This window comes from Scardinius erythrophthalmus, assembly GCF_964197995.2.
Source record: "Scardinius erythrophthalmus genome assembly, chromosome: 20".
Lineage (NCBI taxonomy): Eukaryota > Metazoa > Chordata > Actinopteri > Cypriniformes > Leuciscidae > Scardinius > Scardinius erythrophthalmus.
Genome location: NC_138240.1, coordinates 36823678 through 36844591, shown reverse-complemented (window position 1 = coordinate 36844591; position 20914 = coordinate 36823678). Strand labels below are relative to the sequence as shown.

The 20914-nt window shown below is 34.8% G+C and overlaps 1 protein-coding gene and 1 long non-coding RNA gene across 3 annotated transcripts in view; both read right to left on the bottom strand.

The window, feature by feature from the left end:
- The window catches only part of LOC308680506 (E3 ubiquitin-protein ligase TRIM35-like), a gene marked incomplete at its 3' end in the record, with an annotated part of 104440 nt that extends 83736 nt beyond the window's left edge, over positions 1–20704 (bottom strand). Inside the window, exons 1-7 of one of the 2 annotated variants that reach the window (XM_081348642.1) lie at positions 20081–20704; positions 17946–18041; positions 17501–17731; positions 17401–17423; positions 17252–17319; positions 2733–2783; positions 1167–1663 (exon numbers count right to left, since the gene is read on the bottom strand). In XM_081348642.1, the coding sequence (XP_081204768.1) occupies positions 1167–1663; positions 2733–2783; positions 17252–17319; positions 17401–17423; positions 17501–17731; positions 17946–18041; positions 20081–20464 (1350 nt within the window). In that variant the 5' untranslated portion in view covers positions 20465–20704. Of the gene's footprint in view, positions 1–1166; positions 1664–2732; positions 2784–17251; positions 17320–17400; positions 17424–17500; positions 17732–17945; positions 18042–20080 lie in introns of those variants that run through there. The other variant, XM_081348643.1, reaches the window with a different exon arrangement.
- LOC308680510 lies at positions 3913–10096 on the bottom strand. The gene is made up of 5 exons (XR_014028923.1): positions 9881–10096; positions 9525–9634; positions 9386–9429; positions 8219–8283; positions 3913–4249 (listed from the first exon to the last, which is right to left on the bottom strand). It is a non-coding gene; the product is annotated as an uncharacterized lncRNA (long non-coding RNA).
- Positions 20705–20914: the final 210 nt, after the last annotated feature.

Below are 20914 nucleotides of genomic sequence, written 5' to 3'. Positions count from 1 at the left end.
ATTTATGTTTCCAGAAAAGATTGTTTGCAAAAAAAAAGGTTTAGTGCATCAAAATGTTTACCGACATGGAAATGATAAATCGATAATTTTTTGATTATCGTTCATCAAATCTTTTTCCATTTAACTTCAAATGTTGCGAAAAACTAGTTTGGAAACACTTTTTGTTGAGAAAGAGGGTTTTAAAGCAAATAAATATGGTGTCACATGACAGAAGCTGTATTTGTTGATTCTGTTAAAGCACCGTTAAAAAGGTTCATAATATTAATTTAATTTAAGTTCAACATAAAAATAGCCTAATAGCTGCACCCGTTTCTGAATATTGCTGGATCAAGTATTGATCTAAATAGTCTTTATAATGAAGTACAAAAAAATCATAAAAATAATTGTATACAATTTAATAATATATAATAACGTTGTTTCAAATGCATGAGGAAAACAACGTCTTGAAAATCTCTGCCGCTCGTCAAAACTACAGATGTGCGTCTGTCAAACGAAGGAAGACTGAAGGAGTTTCCAATAAAGGCAGAAAGAAAGGTCAAATAAACATGTTACGTCTGTAAAGTATTGTTTCCACGACTTAAACCCTAATTATCATCCCAAACATTTAATCTTTCACTCTGAGCATTAAAACACATAATCACATATTATTTATTTATTTAAAACACAAGATTATCAGCAAGAACCTTTTACATCATTTATTCCATTTAACAAATGATCATTTCTCCTCTATAACTGAAATAATTATTCATTTAGACTCATGTTGAACAAACACTGAGAATGTGCAGAATTTACTGCTTCAGTGATTTGATGTAATACAAGAAAAAAATATGATATATAATAACTATATATAATTATAATGCAAAAAAGTTAGAAATTAATAAACACACATTGACTGAAATAATCGGGTAAATGTCAATTATCCTGAAAACATGAATGCTAAAACGGTCTCTAATCGGTCTAATTGTGTGAAGTGGAATATAAATGAAAACTTCTTGTTTATTGGTCTGAGTGTTGCTGTAGTGCTGGATATCAGTCATGTGATCATCACGGCCCAATCACAGCCACCGTACTGATATTCAGATCAACAGCACTCTTACTCATGTGATGTGGATTAAATATTGGAAACATGATGAAAGCAGGAAGATCCAGATCTACAGGAGTGACGTTTACTGACTATTGACCGGTAAGATCCTCAGAGAGCCAGAAGAACACCGGAAGAATGGAAAGAGTGTGTGAGTGAAGGTGGTTGTGAATGTGTGTAGATGTGTGTTAGTTACAGGATCAGAGAACGACACAGTTCCTCCGTCATAGTCCAGATTCACTCTCACACGATCAAGCTTCTGTTCAACACGAAAACCAGAACTAAAATACAGTCCGTCCTCTTCATCATCATCTTCGTCCTGATCATACTCCACACTCCAGACATCAGTGTCGAAGAAATCATCTCCCTTCCTCTGGTTTGATGCTGTAGTTACTCCAAGAGTCCAGTCTGAACTCTCTTTAACCTCCACATCCCAGCAGTGTGTTCCTGAGTTTAAACCCTCTGAACCCAGAACACAGAAATAATCGTCAAATCTCAAATTCCAGCTCCATCTCACACTGGTCAGATCATCAGACAGGACGAGACGTGGATCTGCAGTGTTTGGATCCAGAATCACAGGAGCTGATGAGACACAATCAACAGATGCTTTTATTCTGATCTTCATATAATGATCAAGAGTGAACCCAACACAGATTATTATGAATTATGACACTCGTCCTGTTGATCAAACACATTTTCCTCTGATCACTGTCAGTGCTGTTATTAGTTTCACACTCGTTTTTATCATCAGCGTTTAACGGCATCAACTACAAACATTAAATATGAGATTCAGACATTTGTGTCCATCAAGAGAAACTGATACTTTGGGAAAGTTAAATAACAATAAATCACTGAGATCTGTTGAGATTTATGCTGTAGATGAAGAACTGTAAGTGTGTGTCTGATCTTCAGCATCTGATCATCTTCATTTTGTTGGCTCTTACAGTCTGTGTTTTGTTTTAAATTAGTTTATTATGACTGTCTGTTGTGTTTGACTTACAAAACACGAATCACCTTCAACACTTCCTAGCCATGCCCTAGCAACCATTGTCGAGCACCCTAGCAACCCAAATCCAAAGAGGGATATTTTGTAATTTGAATGTCATAGAGGAGTTGCGGTTGGTTTATATCATTCATACTGGTAAGCAGCCTTTGAAGTAACATCATTTGGAGCTGCCAAGCCACTCCCTAGCAACTAAACAGAGTACCCTAGCAACTGTTCAGCAAGACCTATATCTCTGCACCAGAACATCATAGAGACATGGTGGTTGGCTCCTTTGACTAATGCTAGCAAACAGAACTTGCTACAAATGCTAGCAGTGAATAGCTACATGCTAATAGCAATTAGTTAAGTTTTAAAACATGAAAAATGCTAACTAAAACACAGAAGCATGCTAATCATGTTAGCACAATGCTAACAACATGTTAATAATGCTAGCATTATGTTAGCATCTTGCTAAAACATGCAAGCAACATGGTAATTGTATTAGAACAGTTTGGTGTTTGTTAGATGGTTAGAATTAGTAGCACAATGCTATCTATCTATCTATCTATCTATCTATCTATCTATCTATCTATCTCTGTCATGAAGAACCTCTAACTCTCCACCCATCCATCATGTCCAGCTCAGATCTCCTGCTGTCAGACTCACTGTTTTGGACGATGTCCTGCATCTTCTTCCAGACTCTGAACGGCAGCCCAGCTAGAAATTTTTTGTTCTAAAAATGTTCTAAGAACATTAGCATGTATTGTTCTATAAATGTTTTCAGCGGCTAGTTTTAGTTTTGTTCTCAGAATGTTCTTTTAAAAGTTTGGAGAACATTCTTTAAAAACATTATTAAAATGTTTAGTAGTAACATTCTTTTAACATTATTCTCTAATTTTCTCAGAACGTTTTCAGCGGGTAGTTTTATTTGTGTTCCCAGAATGTTTTTTTAAATGTTTAGAGAACATTTTCTAAAAACATTATTAAAATGTTTAGTAGTAACATTTTTATAACATTATTCTCTGACGTTCTTATAATGTTTTTAGCGTGTAGTTTTATTTTTGTTCCCAGAATGTTCTTATAAATGTTCGGATAACATTTTTTTAAAAACATTATTAAAATGTTTAGTAATAACGTTCTTATAACATTATTCTCTAATGTTCATAGAACGTTTTCAGCGGGTAGTTTTATTTGTGTTCCCAGAATGTTTTTTTAAATGTTTAGAGAACATTTTCTAAAAACATTATTAAAATGTTTAGTAATAACATTCTTATAACATTATTCTCTAACGTTCTTATAATGTTGTAAGCGGATAGTTTTATTTTTGTTCCCAGAATGTTCTTTTAAATGTTCGGATAACATTATTTAAAAACATTATTAAAATGTTTAGGTGTACCATTCTTACAACATTATTCTCTAACGTTCTTAGAAAGTGTTCAGGGGGTGTTTTTATTTTTGTTCCCAGAATGTTCTTTTAAAAGTTCATATAACATTTTTTTTTACAACATTATAAAAATGTTTAATAATAATATTGTTAGAACATTATTTCTCCTAAAAGGTAGGATAACATTCTCTAAGAACACTCTAAAAATGTTTTGTGATGATGACCTTCTATAAATGTTTAATCATAACATTTTTAGAACATTATCCCTTTATTCTTATAAAGTTTTTAGCAGGAAGTTTTATTTTTATTCTTAGAACGTTCTTCTAAAAGTTAGGATAACATTCTCTAAAAATACTCTTAAAAATACTACTTAACATTCTTATAAATTTTTTAGTGGGAAGTTTTATTTTTGTTCCCAAAATGTTCTCTTAAACATAAAAAATGCTTAGCTATAACATTGTTAAAACATAAAATTTTATTAATCTCTAAAATAAAACAAAAATCCAACAGGTTTATGAATGGCATTCACATAAATGATTAGAAGTTCTGCGTACAGTAGATGCCCAACATTAAATGAAGAACTCAGTAAAGTCCAATGTGCAATCACACGTCTTGACTGCTGTTTGCTCAGAGCGCTCATCATCAGTCTTTGGTTGTCTTGGTTCTTGCAGAAAAAGAATAAAGTCATCTGCATTAATAGGTGTTCTACTGTTCTTCTCTTCTTCTTTTTCAGCTGCTATCCCAGTTAGCAGAATTGAGCTCCATTCTCTGTGTGCATGGTAGAGTTTTTCCTCATAGCCTATAAAAGAAGATCATGCAACAGTGTAAACAAAAATAATACAAATACATATTACATATTAAGATCACAAGCAATATTGACTTTGAAAACTTTCAAAATTAGCCAGCCTAATTATTAATCAGAAAATTAGATTAGTTTATTTAAAAGTATAAATATGATACCTTATGAGTATCTATTTTGTTTCTGTAATTTAAAACATATACTTAATCCATTATATACATGTTAAAGGGATACTCCACTTTTTTTGGAAATAGGCTCATTTTATAACTCCCCCAGAGTTAAACAGTTGAGTTTTACCGTTTTTTAATCCATTCAGCCGAGTTTCTGATATTTAGAAGAATGTCAGTAACCAGACAGTTTCTGGTCTCATTGACTTCCATAGTATATATTTTTTCCTACTATGGAAGTCAATGAGACCAGAAACTGTCTCAATACTGATATTCTTCCAAATATCAGAAACTCGGCTGAATGGATTCGAAAACGGTAAAACTCAACTGTTTAACTCTGGGGGAGTTGTAAAATGAGCCTATTTCCAAAAAAAGTGGAGTATCCCTTCAATAACACAACTAGAGGCTAAATTATTTTAACAAACTACAAACTTGGCTTGAGAAGTGTGAACCTCGAACTCAGGTAGCCTTGAGCACAGCTGCAGCATGTCACAGCACTGCCCACGATGCTTTTGCTCTGATGTAACAGCTCATTTTCATCAGTTATATTGTCTATGGATTGTTACATTTCTTACAGATTTCTGCTTGTTTTAAATCAGATACAGATAAAGTAGTACTGCATTTGAGATAGAACAATTTCTAGTGTGATTTAATCATACCTGTGAATCGTCTCTTTGCTATTAGCTAAGCTGTAAGTTTTAGTTACTTCAAAAGCAGAAAGAAAAATATGCTATAACTTCTGTTTCTTATTGAGAAATCACAGGACAGTGTTGACACTAACTTTTTGTGCTCCAGTAGGTTTCTGTGTGCGCACAATCTGCATGTTAAATGTGAGCTACTGTCTGTGCATATGAAAGCTTGTTTCCGCCATGGAATACAATTTTTAAAAAAGGTAATTGCGAATCACAATTCAAACTTTTTTTTCTCAGAAGTGCGAGATATAAACTCGCAATTGGCCGTTTGAAAGTCAGAATCACAGGATAAATTAGTAAAACCTGAGAAAAAAAAGCAATTCTGGCTTATTTTTTTTTGCTGTCGTTTCTATATGAGAACATTAATGCACTTCATCAATACAGCCGCTCTGAGAGTCACTTCAGCAGCATTTTAGCTTCATTTGAGAAAAACTATCATCATATCATAAAACACAGAGAAACTCAAAGGTCTACACGGCAATCCGTCAAATAAAAGTTTGGTTTAACCTTTGAAGAACGTTTTGCTTAAATCATTACATTTTAAATAATTGGTTATAGCAATTTAATTAAACCATTCAAATGGAATCAAGAAAACAAAACAAAAAATTACTTTTGGGAGATGCGAGAGCGAAGTAGTCCAGTGATAATTAACAGGCAGCCATGGTTAATGCAATTTGCAAAGACCCGCCCCCTTTAGTTACTGTTGCTATGTCCAACAAGCCATGGCGCTCTCACGCCACACATCATGTTGTCACGCAATGAAAAAAAAAAACGCTGAAACGTTTAAACGCAGAGACAAGACAGAGCAGGTGACTTTTGATATGAAAGTTGAAACAAAGTCTCAACGTTTAATTTGTGTAATTTTTTTAGAAAAAAATATTTTTGGTAAAATAAAAATGTAAAAAATACCTGTCAATCAAACTCCCTCGAAGGGTGAATTCTGAGGGGAGTAAAAAAGACAGCTCACAATTCTGATATTTTCTTGCAATTGTGTGTTCTTGCCTCACAATTCTGAGAGAAAAAAACAACTGTAATTTTACTGATGGAAACAGACAGTAAAAAAGTGGACTTCAAAGATTTCTTATTCTGTAGCTCCCTGTGGGATTTTTTTGACAAGTCCATAAAAATGCATCCATCCATGATAAAAGTACTCCACACGGCTCTGGCAGGTTAATAAAGGCGAAAGGTGAAGCGAAGTGATGCGTTTGTGTAAGAAACATATCCATATTTTATATTTTAGGGCTGGGAATCGATTAAAAAAAGTAACTGATTATTTACACAATTTGCTGTAATTACATGCAATTAATTCCATTTCCCCCAAGCTTGTAATCATCAATATTTAAACTTAGAATAACCTAATTAAACAACAAAAAGGAAAAAAAGGAACAGAAAATAGCCTTGTATTAAAATAATATTAAACATCAATATATCAATGTATTATTATTTTCAATAATCAATCAACATAATAAATTTAACAATTTATTATTATATATTTTTTTCTAATTATCAAAATAAAACATAGTCCTACAAAGCTATTATTACAAGAGCATGTGATCAGAGCAGGTAATTTTACCATTGTTGTCAGCATGACTATACCAGCTCAGTAGGGCTATTTCACAGAAGTCTACTACTGAGAAATTTCACTTTATTTGACTTTGCTTTTCCAGTGCGTGATCGGTACATGATTGGAGCGTTTGGGCCGTTAACGACAGAGCAGAACGCGCAGCGCAAACACGGAGCAGAACATTGAGCAAAGAGCTCAATGTTTGCTCAGTGTTGTGTGTGTGTGTCAGTGCGCCGACACACACACACGGAATGGAGAGCGCGGAGCGGAAAAGACCCGGTCATGAAAGCTGCGCGAGAATAATGGTGCGTTCAAGTCCTCCTGGGAAGTTCGTACGTACGAGGTGGGAAGTCGTGCTTATAACGGCATGTGCGTTCAAGTCACTTTCGTCGGAGCAAAATGGCGGAGTACTTTCTCTTAATTAATTACACAAAAATACAGTAAGGTTCTTAAACTCTTGTTCTAGAAAATGAAGAACAAAGAAATGTGCATCAGGTGTACTTTGTATTTTTATGTTTTTAATTAATTTATGAAGCCACTGCCAACACATCGTTACATGTTGCATTGTTATATTATAATACTATCATATTCTGTGTTGGCGATTAGCTGTTAATAGAAAAGCCTGACAATATCACAGCTAAATACCTTTACGTATTGTGTATTCCGCCATGTTAATCACTGACACGCCCCCAACTCGTAAAGATCGCAGCTTAGAGAAAATCCCGAGCTCCCCACTGGTATTTACGACATTGTGGTGGCGTTCAAGTGCGTTCAACTCGTAAATACGATCTATACGAGATGACTTGAACGCACCATAAAACCTGATCGCCAAACACGGAGGGGCGGGACGGTATATTTTGCAGCCTTTTCCGCAACAGGAAGTCATTAAAATGAGGCAAAAAAAGTGCTGCGTTAATTGCATTTTTTTTATAAACTCGTTAAGCATCTCAAATTAATCGCGAAGATTAACGTGTTAATTCCCCCAGCCCTACCATATTTATAATTTTATCGACTTAAATAACTAGCTTCCAGCAGACAGCCATATGCAAGTCAAATTACGCCCAAAGAGTTAGTCAACGCATCGATACGCATATGCGCCTGCAAGGCTACGCATCACTACACTTCGGCCGCCATATGCGTCTATGAGTAGAAAAATGTGTCGTCCCAGTTTTTGATACGCGACGCACCGTTGTATGCAATACTATGCGTTGTTGGTGGGGGCAAAACTGCAAGTTGCTTGCGTCCGACGTGTTGACTATAAAAGGCTCTTGTCGGTGCATGACATAGGAGTAGCATAAGCTTTGACGGCTCTCGCGGTTCAAACAAACAGGGCTAGGCAATAAATTCAAGCTCCTCCCACATTTCTCTTTATATGATTCTCTTTAATGATAATTTTTCTAAAAATCTCTGTGGAAAGAAAGTCAGATATAAATCTGGGACAGATATAAATCTGGCACGAAGGAGAAAAAAATAGATCATTTTTATTTTGGAGTGCATTGTGCGTTTAAAATTGACTACGGTTTTATAAAATGCAGTGGATACTTACTAGTGATGGACTTGTTTCTCTGTTGGTGCCTGTTCTGCTCCGTAAACATTGGTCCAATGCTTGATCTTAAGAAAATGTAAAAAGTGTGTTAATGTGTGTTAACAGACTATTGATCTGGGTGACATAGGACCATTTTTTATGTTTTCCTTAAGTGTTAGGCTATATAAATCTGGAGAACCCTTACTAACATTAACCATGGTTTTGCTACACTAACTAAATGGTAATAAATTATTGTAATCAATCCACCATAAAAATATTGTTTCTACACTTTACTATAATAAAAACCATGGTTAATTTAGCAAAGGACCCTGGGAACATGTCCTAAAAAGAACAGCTCATCCAAAAAATAGACTCTCTCTCGTTATTTACCGGTACTCCATGTTGTTCCAAAACTGTATGAATTTATTTTGTATAACCTTAATTAAGATATCTTGAGAAATGACTTCACTGTTTTGTTTTGTTTTTTTCATAAAATGGGTTCCAATGTTGTTTAATTCCCAACATTCTTGTGTTTCATAGAAGTAAGTCATACAGGTTTGAAAATAATTTCATTTTGAAAGGACATTTATGTTATGTATAAAGACACAATGTTCTCAGTTCCCTCATTGTAAAGCTCCTATGCTGAGGTTTATTTTATTTTATTTTTTCAAAATGTTGCAAGTAAAATGTTCTAATTGTGTTAACTTGTCACATTAGAAGAACGTTTTATGAAGAACATTCAACATCTCATCTCTCAATGATATCCTCAAAACATTTCCCTAACGTGACAGAGAGAATGTTCTTCTTTTGTTATCATGAAACATTGGGACAATGTTATATTGAGATCATTGTACAACTTTAACTTTAATAACATTCCCAAAATATGCTCAAAATGTTGCAAGTAGAATGTTCTTCTTTTGTTATCATGAAACATTGGGAACATTTGTTTCCATAAAATGGGTTCCAATGTTGTTTTATTCCCAACATTCTTGTGTTTCACAGAAGTCATACAGGTTTGAAAATAATTTCATTTTGAAAGGACATTTATGTTTGGGTCAGCTAGGCCCGTAAACTCATATCAAGAAGACAGGTACAATTTTGACTGGAGGGTTTGGACCAGTGTGCCTTTGAGCAGAGTTTACATGTTCTGCCTCTATTTCACGTGTATTTTACTATGACAATACTCACCGCAACTGAAGATCATGTGGCTGGATAATTTATTCCCAAAATTCCTGGATAATGGGAAACACACACATACAGCATTATTATTAGCTATTTGTATTTACTTACTAAAAGAGACATAAAAAGCTTGCAAATTTTTACTCACCAGCTCAAAAACATATTATGATGATGACTCATCATTTTGACGGTAACTTTAGGCCGATATCCCGCGATCATTCAAAAGCCTAGTTTTCATAGTGTGGTTCGAGTTCCTCTCTGTATAAAGACACAATGTCCTCAGTTCACTCATTGTAAAGCTCAGACTATGCTGAGGTTTATTTATATTTATTTTTATCAAAAACTAACTTAGCTGACAATATTTAGCCTAACGTTACACATGCAGCCTGAAACATTGACATAATATCGATATTGCTCTAGTCGCATTTAAAATTAGCTTCTCAATTTAACACACTATATTTTGATGTAGCAGAATGTATTTTTATATAAAATAAAGTTATTTACCTTCCGCAGATTGCAATATGTCCGTTACACGTAGGCTACGTTGTTAAAATTCGTTGTCCATTTACATCCCGCAACTCGCTCAAAATAAAAATGTAACAGTACGATGCAAAATAATCCATGTTTTAAACAATGTAAAAGCCACAGAACCGAAGGAGGCTAGTACTGAAGATCCTCCCGAGCAGCAGCAGCGCGCACATACACACACACACTCACTCTAACAGACGAATATTCAAACTTCAAACTTGACCAGTAAAAGGCGCGCATAGCTGCAATTGGCCAGATTCCTGGATGACAGTCTGAATAGCCAATCATGCTCAAAACAACTCGAAGAGACAGCCAATAATGTGGTAACATTGCAATTACAGGAAAAGATGACATGTTTTAAAAGAAAGAATATGAAAAAAATGTGCACGGCTATTTATTTAGTTGTATTTGTAAGCTGGCTGTTATATTTAATCAATTGGTTAAATGGTGTCTTCATTGCAGTGCATGATAAAAAAAAAAAAACTTACAATAACATATAAATAATAATAATAAATTACACAAATAATATATACCATGTATAACAACATATATTTACCACTGCTCTGCCAAACAGCAGTTTAAAAGAGCAAACATATTATATATTAAACAGAGCAAACATTGCATATGTAGGCTATTCATATACAATTCTGTATACCTACCTACATGAAAAACTAATGGATTGGTATCATGGTAACATTAGAGTTACATTCATGTGACCCATAATGATCCTTTTGCACTTTAACAAAATATTGACCTTTCCTTTAGAAACACTCTTATGCCTAATAATGTCAACTTGCTTTTCACCCTGTGTGGCACAGTTACACAACCTGTTGGTTTAGGGTAAATCCTCTGTCCAACACAACACTTTGGTAACATTGGCATAATTCTATACAAGTTGCAACATATACCCCGGGTTTCACAGGCAAGGTTTAAGCCTGTAGTCCCAGACTAAAATGCACGTTTGAGCTGTTTTACCTGAAAGCAACTTGCACTGACATATCTTAAAATATGTCAGTGCCATTGTTTTGTCTCAAGATGCACACCAGTAATGTTTCTTTTTCTTTTTTCTAAGGCACATTTTTAAAAGCTAATTAAATGCACTAAGGCCTAATCCTGGCTTAATCTAAACTCTGTGAAACCGGGTCTGGGTTAGAAATTAAGGGTTAAGGTTAACCCTAACCCTAACCCTTGTCTACAGACTTTTATTTAACAGCATGGATACTCCAAGGTGTTGACTGCAGTGGTTAGGCCTTTAGCGTTGATACAGGACGAATAACTTCTTACTGTGACAGTCTGTAATGTATTTTAGCAAAGAGTGTTTGTATGGATTGTCCCTAATTAAGCTAGAGCTATTGGTGCATTCAAGTCATGTCATAAAGATCGTATTTACAAGTTGAACGCCACAACAATGATGAGAATATGAGTAGGAAGCTCAGGATTTTCTTTAACCCTGATCTTGAAGAGTTAGGGGTGTGTCAGTGGGAAACATTGTGGGATACCACTATACTTAGGTATTCAGCAGTGACAATGAAGTAAGCTAATGCCTGCACAAAATATGATAGCATTAATGGGCCATTCTACAGAATTGGTGCAAAGTCAGAGTTGGAAACATCTTGAAATTTTTTTGTTTTTTCCCACAAATTTTGCATGTATGCAAATTGTATAATATCCAAGGTATGCTTTTCTAGTAATTGTGCAGTTAATTCTCATATTGTATTTTCAGAAAATGCTGGAATATTTTCCTTCTCCCCAAATTTGTCACTACCGAAACACAATATTAAATAATTTATTAAGAAGGCTTATAATGACCTATTAAGATTTTGTTTACATCTACCTTATAAATATATATTTTTTCTATTTTTAAAAAATATTTTTACTGGTTAAATCAATAAAGATTATAATTTTAATAATATTTTAAGTGTGATTTATGAGATTTGTTGTATTTTGAACCCAATCTTTCTTTGTAGAAGGCATAAAGTTTATCGTACTGATTTCAAAGTTAAGGATTCATTAGTATTAATATGCATTGAACCAAACACTATCATAACATCTTAGTTGATAATTCAATATACTTTATTTTTGACAAAACATCCCATGTTACGGTAGTGACTGCACATTTTTGGTAGTGACAGTAATGTTTTGGTAGTGACCACAATAATTAGTTTGCCATGGCTGAATCAGACTGTCCACATTTTATGTTAATATAAATAAATAACTATGATGCACATATGCAGTCAGTACATATAGCAGACACACATCTGACAGTAAATATCTTATAAGAACACCTCGAGCTATTCTATACTTTGGTCTTGAGGTGCAAGTGAGAAGAGGTATGCTCATAGATTTTTCTTCCTAAAAAAACAACAACTTACAATGTAGACTCAGAACCACTTTGTTTTATTTTCACATTTTCAACATTTTGTTTATGAGTCATTCAGATAAATCTCCAGAACCACTGAACTCTGTGTGTGTGTGTGTGTGTGTGTGTGTGTGTGTGTGTGTGTGTGTTTACATAATACATTAATTTCAGAATAATTTTCCTCATTCAGATAAATCTCCAGAACCACTGAACTGTGTGTGTGTGTGTGTGTGTGTGTGTGTGTGTGTGTGTGTGTGTGTACTGGTGTCTGATCACCCTCACTGGAAGTGCTAGGTGGTGTGGAAGCCCTGCAAAATGTCTCCATCTCTTTTTGTCTTTTCACCATCATCCTGTGTCTTTTCTGTCTTTTCCTCCATGCTTTTCTGACATGTCTTTGCTCCCTGTCAGATAATTCACTGATACTCTTCAACTTTCCTTCTTCCCTTCGTTTCTTATTTCTTTCATTTTCTTTCCTTAAGTATTCCTCGTACTTCACTGGGTCTTCCCTCAACCTTTGTTTGTATTCTCTCTGTCTCTCTGTTGTAGTTTTTCTATTTTTTTTAGGCATGTTGGTGTTTTATGTCATTCTCCTTGCCAAGTTAATCATAGAAATTAACATTACTGACAACAACCTTACACCTAAGCTAGTATCATGGACTGCAACCTTAAGTAATTGTAACCTCATCACATTACAGAATTTTAACAGAATATTGCATACTAAAACACTACTAAAACATACTACAGTAGTAATTATTTGCATAACTGTACTAAAATGTAGTTTATTCCTCCAAATAAAGGATTATGTGTTCCCTTTTGTCACTACCAAAACAATGTCACAACCGAAACTTCAAGAAAATGTTTCGGTTGTGACTGTTTTGGTAGTGACAATTTTAGATAACTTTTGAGCCTAGCTCGAAGATGCTAATCAGCACATGGTTAGCCATCACTGGTCAGAACAGTTGAACACATATAACAACTAAATTTTATGGAATAACATCCCAAAAAAAATACTCAATAGCAGAAAAAATGAGTTTGGTAGTGACATTCCTTAAAGTTACACACAGATTTTTAGACTTTAGAACACATTTACCTCAAAATGATGGGATCAATCTACTCACCATATAGCACATGAGAGAGAGGGACACAGGAATATTTCCTGATCAAAAATGTAGGGGTGTGGTTAAAATCAGACTCAGCCAATGGACTACAACATTCACTGTTTTGGTAGTGACATGAAAATGCGGGACATGTTTTTTTAGATAAAGTTTCATGATTTAAAAATAAAATATAAAATAAATATTTTTTTTAACTTCATTTTTTTTAAAAAAACAAAAATATTTTTTTTAAAACAAGAATGGAAAAATTTGCAAAAAATTATTCAATATCATTTTCACAAGTTGAAATTTAGGGGTTAGGGTTTGGGACAGCCACATCCTAATTGAAAGTAGCCCATAAATTATGATTTTATATATATAAAGCTTACTGATATCTTAAATATTATTGTGGGTTTCAATAGATAATTGAAGGATCTTAGTAAACATCTAAGATTTTAATAATTAAATGCTTTTCAAATGTGTTTTTTGGATGAGGGACAGCAGTTTGCACCAATTCTGTAGAATGGCCCTAATATGTAACAGTATAATATGTGATGATAAAGTTGACAGTGGCTTCATTAATTTAAAACATTAAACAAAATTGTAAAACCTCATGAATACAAACTTCCCAGGAGGACTTAAATGCACCATATGTTCCATCGTGAACCCTGTTGGCCTGCTGTCTGACCAGCAAGCTCAATTTAACAATAATTGTGTAGTTTGATTGCTAAATGTTACATTTAAAATGTTCTAGTGTTGTTAACACGTCACATTACAAGAATTTTTTTTAAAAACACTCATCATCTCAGGTCTCAGTGATATCCTCAAAACATTTTACGAACGTTGATTTGATAATGTTCCTCCTCTGTTATTATGGAACATTGTGCCAATGTTTTACTGAGAACATTATATAATCTGTTATCTCAACAACATCCTCAAAACATCCTTAAAATGTTGCAATTAAAATGTTCTAAGTGTGTTAACTCGTCACATTACAAGAACGTTTTATAAAGAACATTCAACCTCTCATCTCTCAATGATATCCTCAAAACATAAATGTGACAGAGAGAACGTTCTTCTTTTGTTATGACAAAACATTAAGACAACGTTATTTTGAGATTATTGTACAAACTTTAACTTTAACAACATTCCCAAAATATGCTCAAAATGTTGCAAGTAAAATGTTCTAATAGTGTTAACTCGTCACATTAGAAGAACGTTTTATAAAGAACATTCAACATCTCATCTCTCAATGATATCCTCAAAACATTTTCCTAATGTGACAGAGAGAACGTTCTTCTTTTGTTATGACAAAACATTAAGACAACGTTATTTTGAGATCATTGTACAAACTTTAACTTTAACAACATTCCCAAAATATGCTCAAAATGTTGCAAGTAAAATGTTCTAATAGTGTTAACTCGTCACATTAAAATAACGTTTTATAAAGAACATTCAACCTCTCATCTCTCAATGATATCCTCAAAACATTTTCCTAATGTGACAGAGAGAATTGTTCTTCTTTTGGTTTTATGAAACATTGGGACAATGTTATATTGAGATCATTGTACAAACTTTAACTTTAATAACATTCCCAAAATATGCTCAAAATGTTGCAAGTAGAATGTTCTTCTTTTGTTATCATGAAACATTGGGACAATGTTATATTGAGATCATTGTACAAACTTTAACATTAACAACATTCCCAAAATATGCTCAAAATGTTGCAAGTAAAATGTTCTAATTGTGTTAACTCGTCACATTAGAAGAACGTTTTATAAAGAACATTCAACCTCTCATCTCTCAATGATATCCTCAAAACATTTTCCTAATGTGACAGAGAGAATGTTCTTCTTTTGGTTTTATGAAACATTGGGACAATGTTATATTGAGATCATTGTACAAACTTTAACTTTAATAACATTCCCAAAATATCCTCAAAATGTTGCAAGTAGAATGCTCTTCTTTTGTTATCATGAAACATTGGGACAATATTATTTAAAGATCATTGTCCAAACTTTAACTTTAACAACATTCCCAAAATATGCTCAAAATGTTGCAAGTAAAATGTTCTAATTGTGTTAACTCGTCACATTAGAAGAACGTTTTATAAAGAACAATAAACCTCTCATCTCTCAATGATATCCTCAAAACATAAATGTGACAGAGAGAACGTTCTTCTTTTGTTATGACAAAACATTAAGACAACGTTATTTTGAGATCATTGTACAAACTTTAACTTTAACAACATTCCCAAAATATGCTCAAAATGTTGCAAGTAAAATGTTCTAATTGTGTTAACTCGTCACATTAGAAGAACGTTTTATAAAGAACATTCAACATCTCATCTCTCAATGATATCCTCAAAACATTTTCCTAATGTGACAGAGAGAACGTTCTTCTTTTGTTATGACAAAACATTAAGACAATGTTATTTTGAGATCATTGTACAAACTTTAACTTTAACAACATTCCCAAAATATGCTCAAAATGTTGCAAGTAAAATGTTCTAATAGTGTTAACTCGTCACATTAGAAGAACGTTTTATAAAGAACAATAAACCTCTCATCTCTCAATGATATCCTCAAAACATTTTCCTAATGTGACAGAGAGAACGTTCTTCTTTTGTTATGACAAAACATTAAGACAACGTTATTTTGAGATTATTGTACAAACTTTAACTTTAACAACATTCCCAAAATATGCTCAAAATGTTGCAAGTAAAATGTTCTAATAGTGTTAACTCGTCACATTAGAAGAACGTTTTATAAAGAACATTCAACCTCTCATCTCTCAATGATATCCTCAAAACATTTTCCTAATGTGACAGAGAGAACGTTCTTCTTTTGTTATGACAAAACATTAAGACAATGTTATTTTGAGATCATTGTACAAACTTTAACTTTAACAACATTCCCAAAATATGCTCAAAATGTTGCAAGTAAAATGTTCTAATTGTGTTAACTCGTCACATTAGAAGAACGTTTTATAAAGAACATTCAACATCTCATCTCTCAATGATATCCTCAAAACATTTTCCTAATGTGACAGAGAGAATTGTTCTTCTTTTGGTTTTATGAAACATTGGGACAATGTTATATTGAGATCATTGTACAAACTTTAACTTTAATAACATTCCCAAAATATGCTCAAAATGTTGCAAGTAGAATGTTCTTCTTTTGTTATCATGAAACATTGGGACAATGTTATATTGAGATCATTGTACAAACTTTAACTTTAGCAACATTCCCAAAATATGCTCAAAATGTTGCAAGTAAAATGTTCTAATTGTGTTAACTCGTCACATTAGAAGAACGTTTTATGAAGAACAATAAACATCTCATCTCTCAATGATATCCTCAAAACATTTTCCTAATGTGACAGAGAGAATGTTCCTCTTTTGTTTTTATGAAACATTGGGACAATGTTATATTGAGATCATTGTACAAACTTTAACTTTAACAACATTCCCAAAATATGCTCAAAATGTTGCAAGTAAAATGTTATAATTTTGTTAACTCGTCACATTAAAATAACGTTTTCTAAAGAACATTCAACATCTCATCTCTCAATGATATCCTCAAAACGTTTTCCTAACGTGACAGAGAGAACGTTCTTCTTTCGTTATAATGAAACATAGGGACAATGATATTTTGAGATCATAGTACAACTTGTTATTTCAGAAACATTCCCAAAACATCTTTTGAATGTTGCAGTTAAAATGTTATATCTTAGTTTTCATATAACGTTATAGGAACATTTTTTTAAATGAGAAAACATCCTTAAAATGTTCGGTAAACATTACATTCAAATGTTTTCTTTAGAACATTAACCAAACTTGTAGGGAATGTTAGCGAAAGTTCTGAGAACGTTCCCTGCTAGCTGGGAGGTTGCCCAAGTATCGTGGCACATGAATCAAAGCTCCAGAAGCCATCTGTGGATCCGGCTGTGAGCTCTGGACTCTGGAAGAACATTCAGGAGTCAGAACTGCAGTGGCTTTGGATCAGAACCAGAGAGACCAGAGACAGGAGCAGATCACTCACCTTTCCATTGAGCCTGGAAACTCCTGCAGAACAAACACACCATTTATCATCAAGAACTCAATCAATCATCAATCAATCAACCAATGATCTGAAATCAGACCTTCAGAAAGCAGACGTCATTGGCTTTCATCATCTCCTCCATGTCTTTGATTGTGTGTGAAAGAGCTGAGATGTGTGTGTTCATCTCCTCCAGCTTCTCCTTCATCCTCTGCTTCTTCTGCTCCTCTTCCTCCCTCAGTGCAGTGACTGTAGCTTCTTCTTCATCTCTGAGAAACTGATGAAGCTTCTCAAACTGCTGTTTAATCTGACGCTCTGTGTGCTCAGCTTGAGACTGAAATCAAAGCACATTCACTTCAATCATCTCAATCGACACACATCATTAATATCCAAGATAAACTCGGATACCCGACATAAAACGGACCCAGAAGCAGATTGCTGCTAGTCATTTACAGAAATAATAAACTGTTATCCATTATATCAGATCATAACTGTATATAGTGATCCAACAGCTGTAATGAAAATGACTCTCGTTTCTGTTTCCTCACCTTGATGTGTTGAACTGTTTTCTCAAACTCTGCTTTCATTTCTTCATTGTGTTGAAGTTTCTCCTGTAAGGTCTTCAGTGCTGTATTGAGCTCCTCCTAGAATTTAACAAAAATACATTAAAACTCCAGATTACAGTGAAGAGAAGACAATACAGTGATATGATCATATAATGCAGTGAAAAAGTATTTGCCCCCATCTCATATTAAATTGATTCAGAAATTAAAACCTACTATAAAACAAAGGCAACCTGAGTAAACACAAAGTACAGTTTGTAAATGACAATGTTATTTATTGAAACAACAGTTATCCAATATCAACTGGGCCGGCGTGAAAATGTATTTTCCCCCGTAGTTACTAATTCCTCAGATCTATGAAATTGCATTTATAATGTAGTTCAGCTGGACTAAACACAACCAGTCCTGATCACTGCAGCCCTGTTCAATCAGATCAACACTGAATACTGAAGCCTGATTGGTTACAGACAAAACTGACGGGGCCGACTGCATATTTAAGTCGGGCTGAAAACTATATTAATCCTTCAAGTGTGAAGATCATCTCCTCGCTGTCTCCAAAGAGAAGAAGATAGGAGCCTCAAGCAGCTGTTTAAGATCTGCAGTGTTACAAAGCTCAAAGTCTCAAACCCAAAGAGATATTCTTTGTAAAAGTTAAGGCTCAGCCACACCTTCCTATAATGCTTCATTCAAACACGCCGCCACAAATCTACGTCAGTGTGTGTGCGCAGAGTTTCATAACACCGCCCAGATGTATACGCAAAGAAAGAAGGTGTAACTTTTATTCTCGCTGTATTATTGTTGCCGCCGGCGCCGGCATGTCGTGGAGACGCTGTGAAACTACTTTGTTTGGCTTTCCAAAAGAGAACAAAATTAGAAAACAGTGGTTAAGCTTTACTTACAACACTGCTCCAGAAAAGTACAACCAAAATATTCGACTGTGTGCTGCGCATTTTTCGGAGGACTGTTTCCAGAACCTGCGAGAGTACAAGGCCGACTGTGCAGAAAGGCTGATTCTAGAAAGTGGGGCAATTCCATCTTTGCTAGTACAGTCTGGCGCTTCTGACTCACAGACACAGCCTGTAAGTATGTTTTCATATTTTAATAATTTGCTACTGACTATTCAAACGCGAGTTATGAGCAGTATAGAGTACGATCACAAATGCAGACATGGTTTTATGCTTACAAAGTGTTCTCCCCCGTAGCGCGACGTAAAAAGACGGTATAAGTCATAAATAGCCCCTCATCACAGTTCTTGAGATTCACGTTCGAAGCGGTGGCTTACCATCCTACAGTCCTACCATTCTGACTGTTTCTTGCTTCGCGCACTTTTATGATATTCGTGGATGCGGCCCTCTCCCCCTGAGACAAATAGGAGTTCGCATCCTGAATTCCCTCAATGTTTGGCTGCTTTTGGCCTAATCGAAGGCCTGATCGCACAAAGATCTTTTGCTCCTCACAACGGCCGACCTTCGGCCTCTCTCGCTAAAGATGCCCTTCAGCCGGCTCTGGCATCGGTCAAGCGAGTTGGTGATCTGCAGGCTCTTTCAGTGGATGCATTCTGCCTCGAGTTTGGGCCTAATGACAGTAAAGTCCTCCTTAGATTAAGACAAGGCTATGTGCCTAAGGTGCTTTTCCACGGCCTTTAGAGAACAGATCATAAAGCTCTCTTCCGTTCTGCGCTAGTAGCACAGCACTATCGGATTGCGTTCCCCATAAGTATCAGCTACTTATGCAAGGCGAGTGAACAGTATCGAAAGGGAATGTTCCAGTTACTAACGGTTCTGGTTCTCTGAGATAACGGGAATGAGTATTGTCTAGTTTGTCGTGCAACTGTACACAAGTCGATGCTGCTGCTCATCAGTAGAAAAATTTGGATGAAAATGGCTTTCAGTGTGACTTAAATAGCCAGTCGGTCCTGTCCGTTTTGGCGGACTGAAAAGTAATTTGTCTGTGCAGGTGCAGAGCAGGCTTCAGTATTCAGGGAAAAAGTGAGTTTTCCTCATAAGCGTCAGTTACTGAATCTGATCTCAGGGAACTGAGGTTACGTTAGTAACCGGAACGATCTGTGTTTATGACTCGGTATGGTTCTTTACATGTGAATCAAGAAACATTTGTCTTACCTTATATGATGAAACCACTTCACCGATGGGTCTGAATTTTGAATCTCTGCACACTAAACACACAGGCTGTTTGTCCTCCAGACAGAAGAGTTTGAGTTTCTCACTGTGTAAACTGCAGATCTCCTCAGACCCTGATGAACGCCTCTCATTTCTCTCCTTCAGGAACGACTCACACAAGTTTTTTAACACAAGATTAACTGTAGGAGGATCTCTTGAGGATCTTTTCCTGCAGACAGGACACTCCTGAGATTCCTTTGTTCTCCAGAACTGTTGAAGACACTCTTTACAGAAACTGTGACTACAGGATAAAATAACAGGAGCCTTGAAGATTTCACAACACACAGGACAAGAAAGTTCTTCTGCAGAGACATTTAGTGACTCCATTTTCACTGTTTGAGCTCCAGCAATCTGAACTTTCACTTTCTGAATGACGGTTTAAAAAATGAATCACCATGAGAATCACAAAGATCAGAAAACAAATTTGTTCAGAAAGAAACTTCTCAAATTCCTCTGTGAAGTTTTTCTCTTCGTACTCCACTGATCGCTGATTCTTTATTGCTTTTGTCGAGACAAAGTCAGCATGGCAGAAAAGAGAAATAACAAGTCCGCCTCTTCCTGGTTAGTGTTGTAAGAGGGTGGAGCTCCTGATCAAGGAGTGTTGAAACAAGTCAAAGAACAACATCAGGATTTCTTTAGGTAAAATTAACTTGAATTGAAACGTTAGAAAGATGTAACGCTTTAAAGCCTTAGATAAAACACAAAAGAACAATGAAAACACTGAAATATTAAAAATAAAAGATCTCAAAACCTTTGTCACAGAGTTTCTCCAGAGTC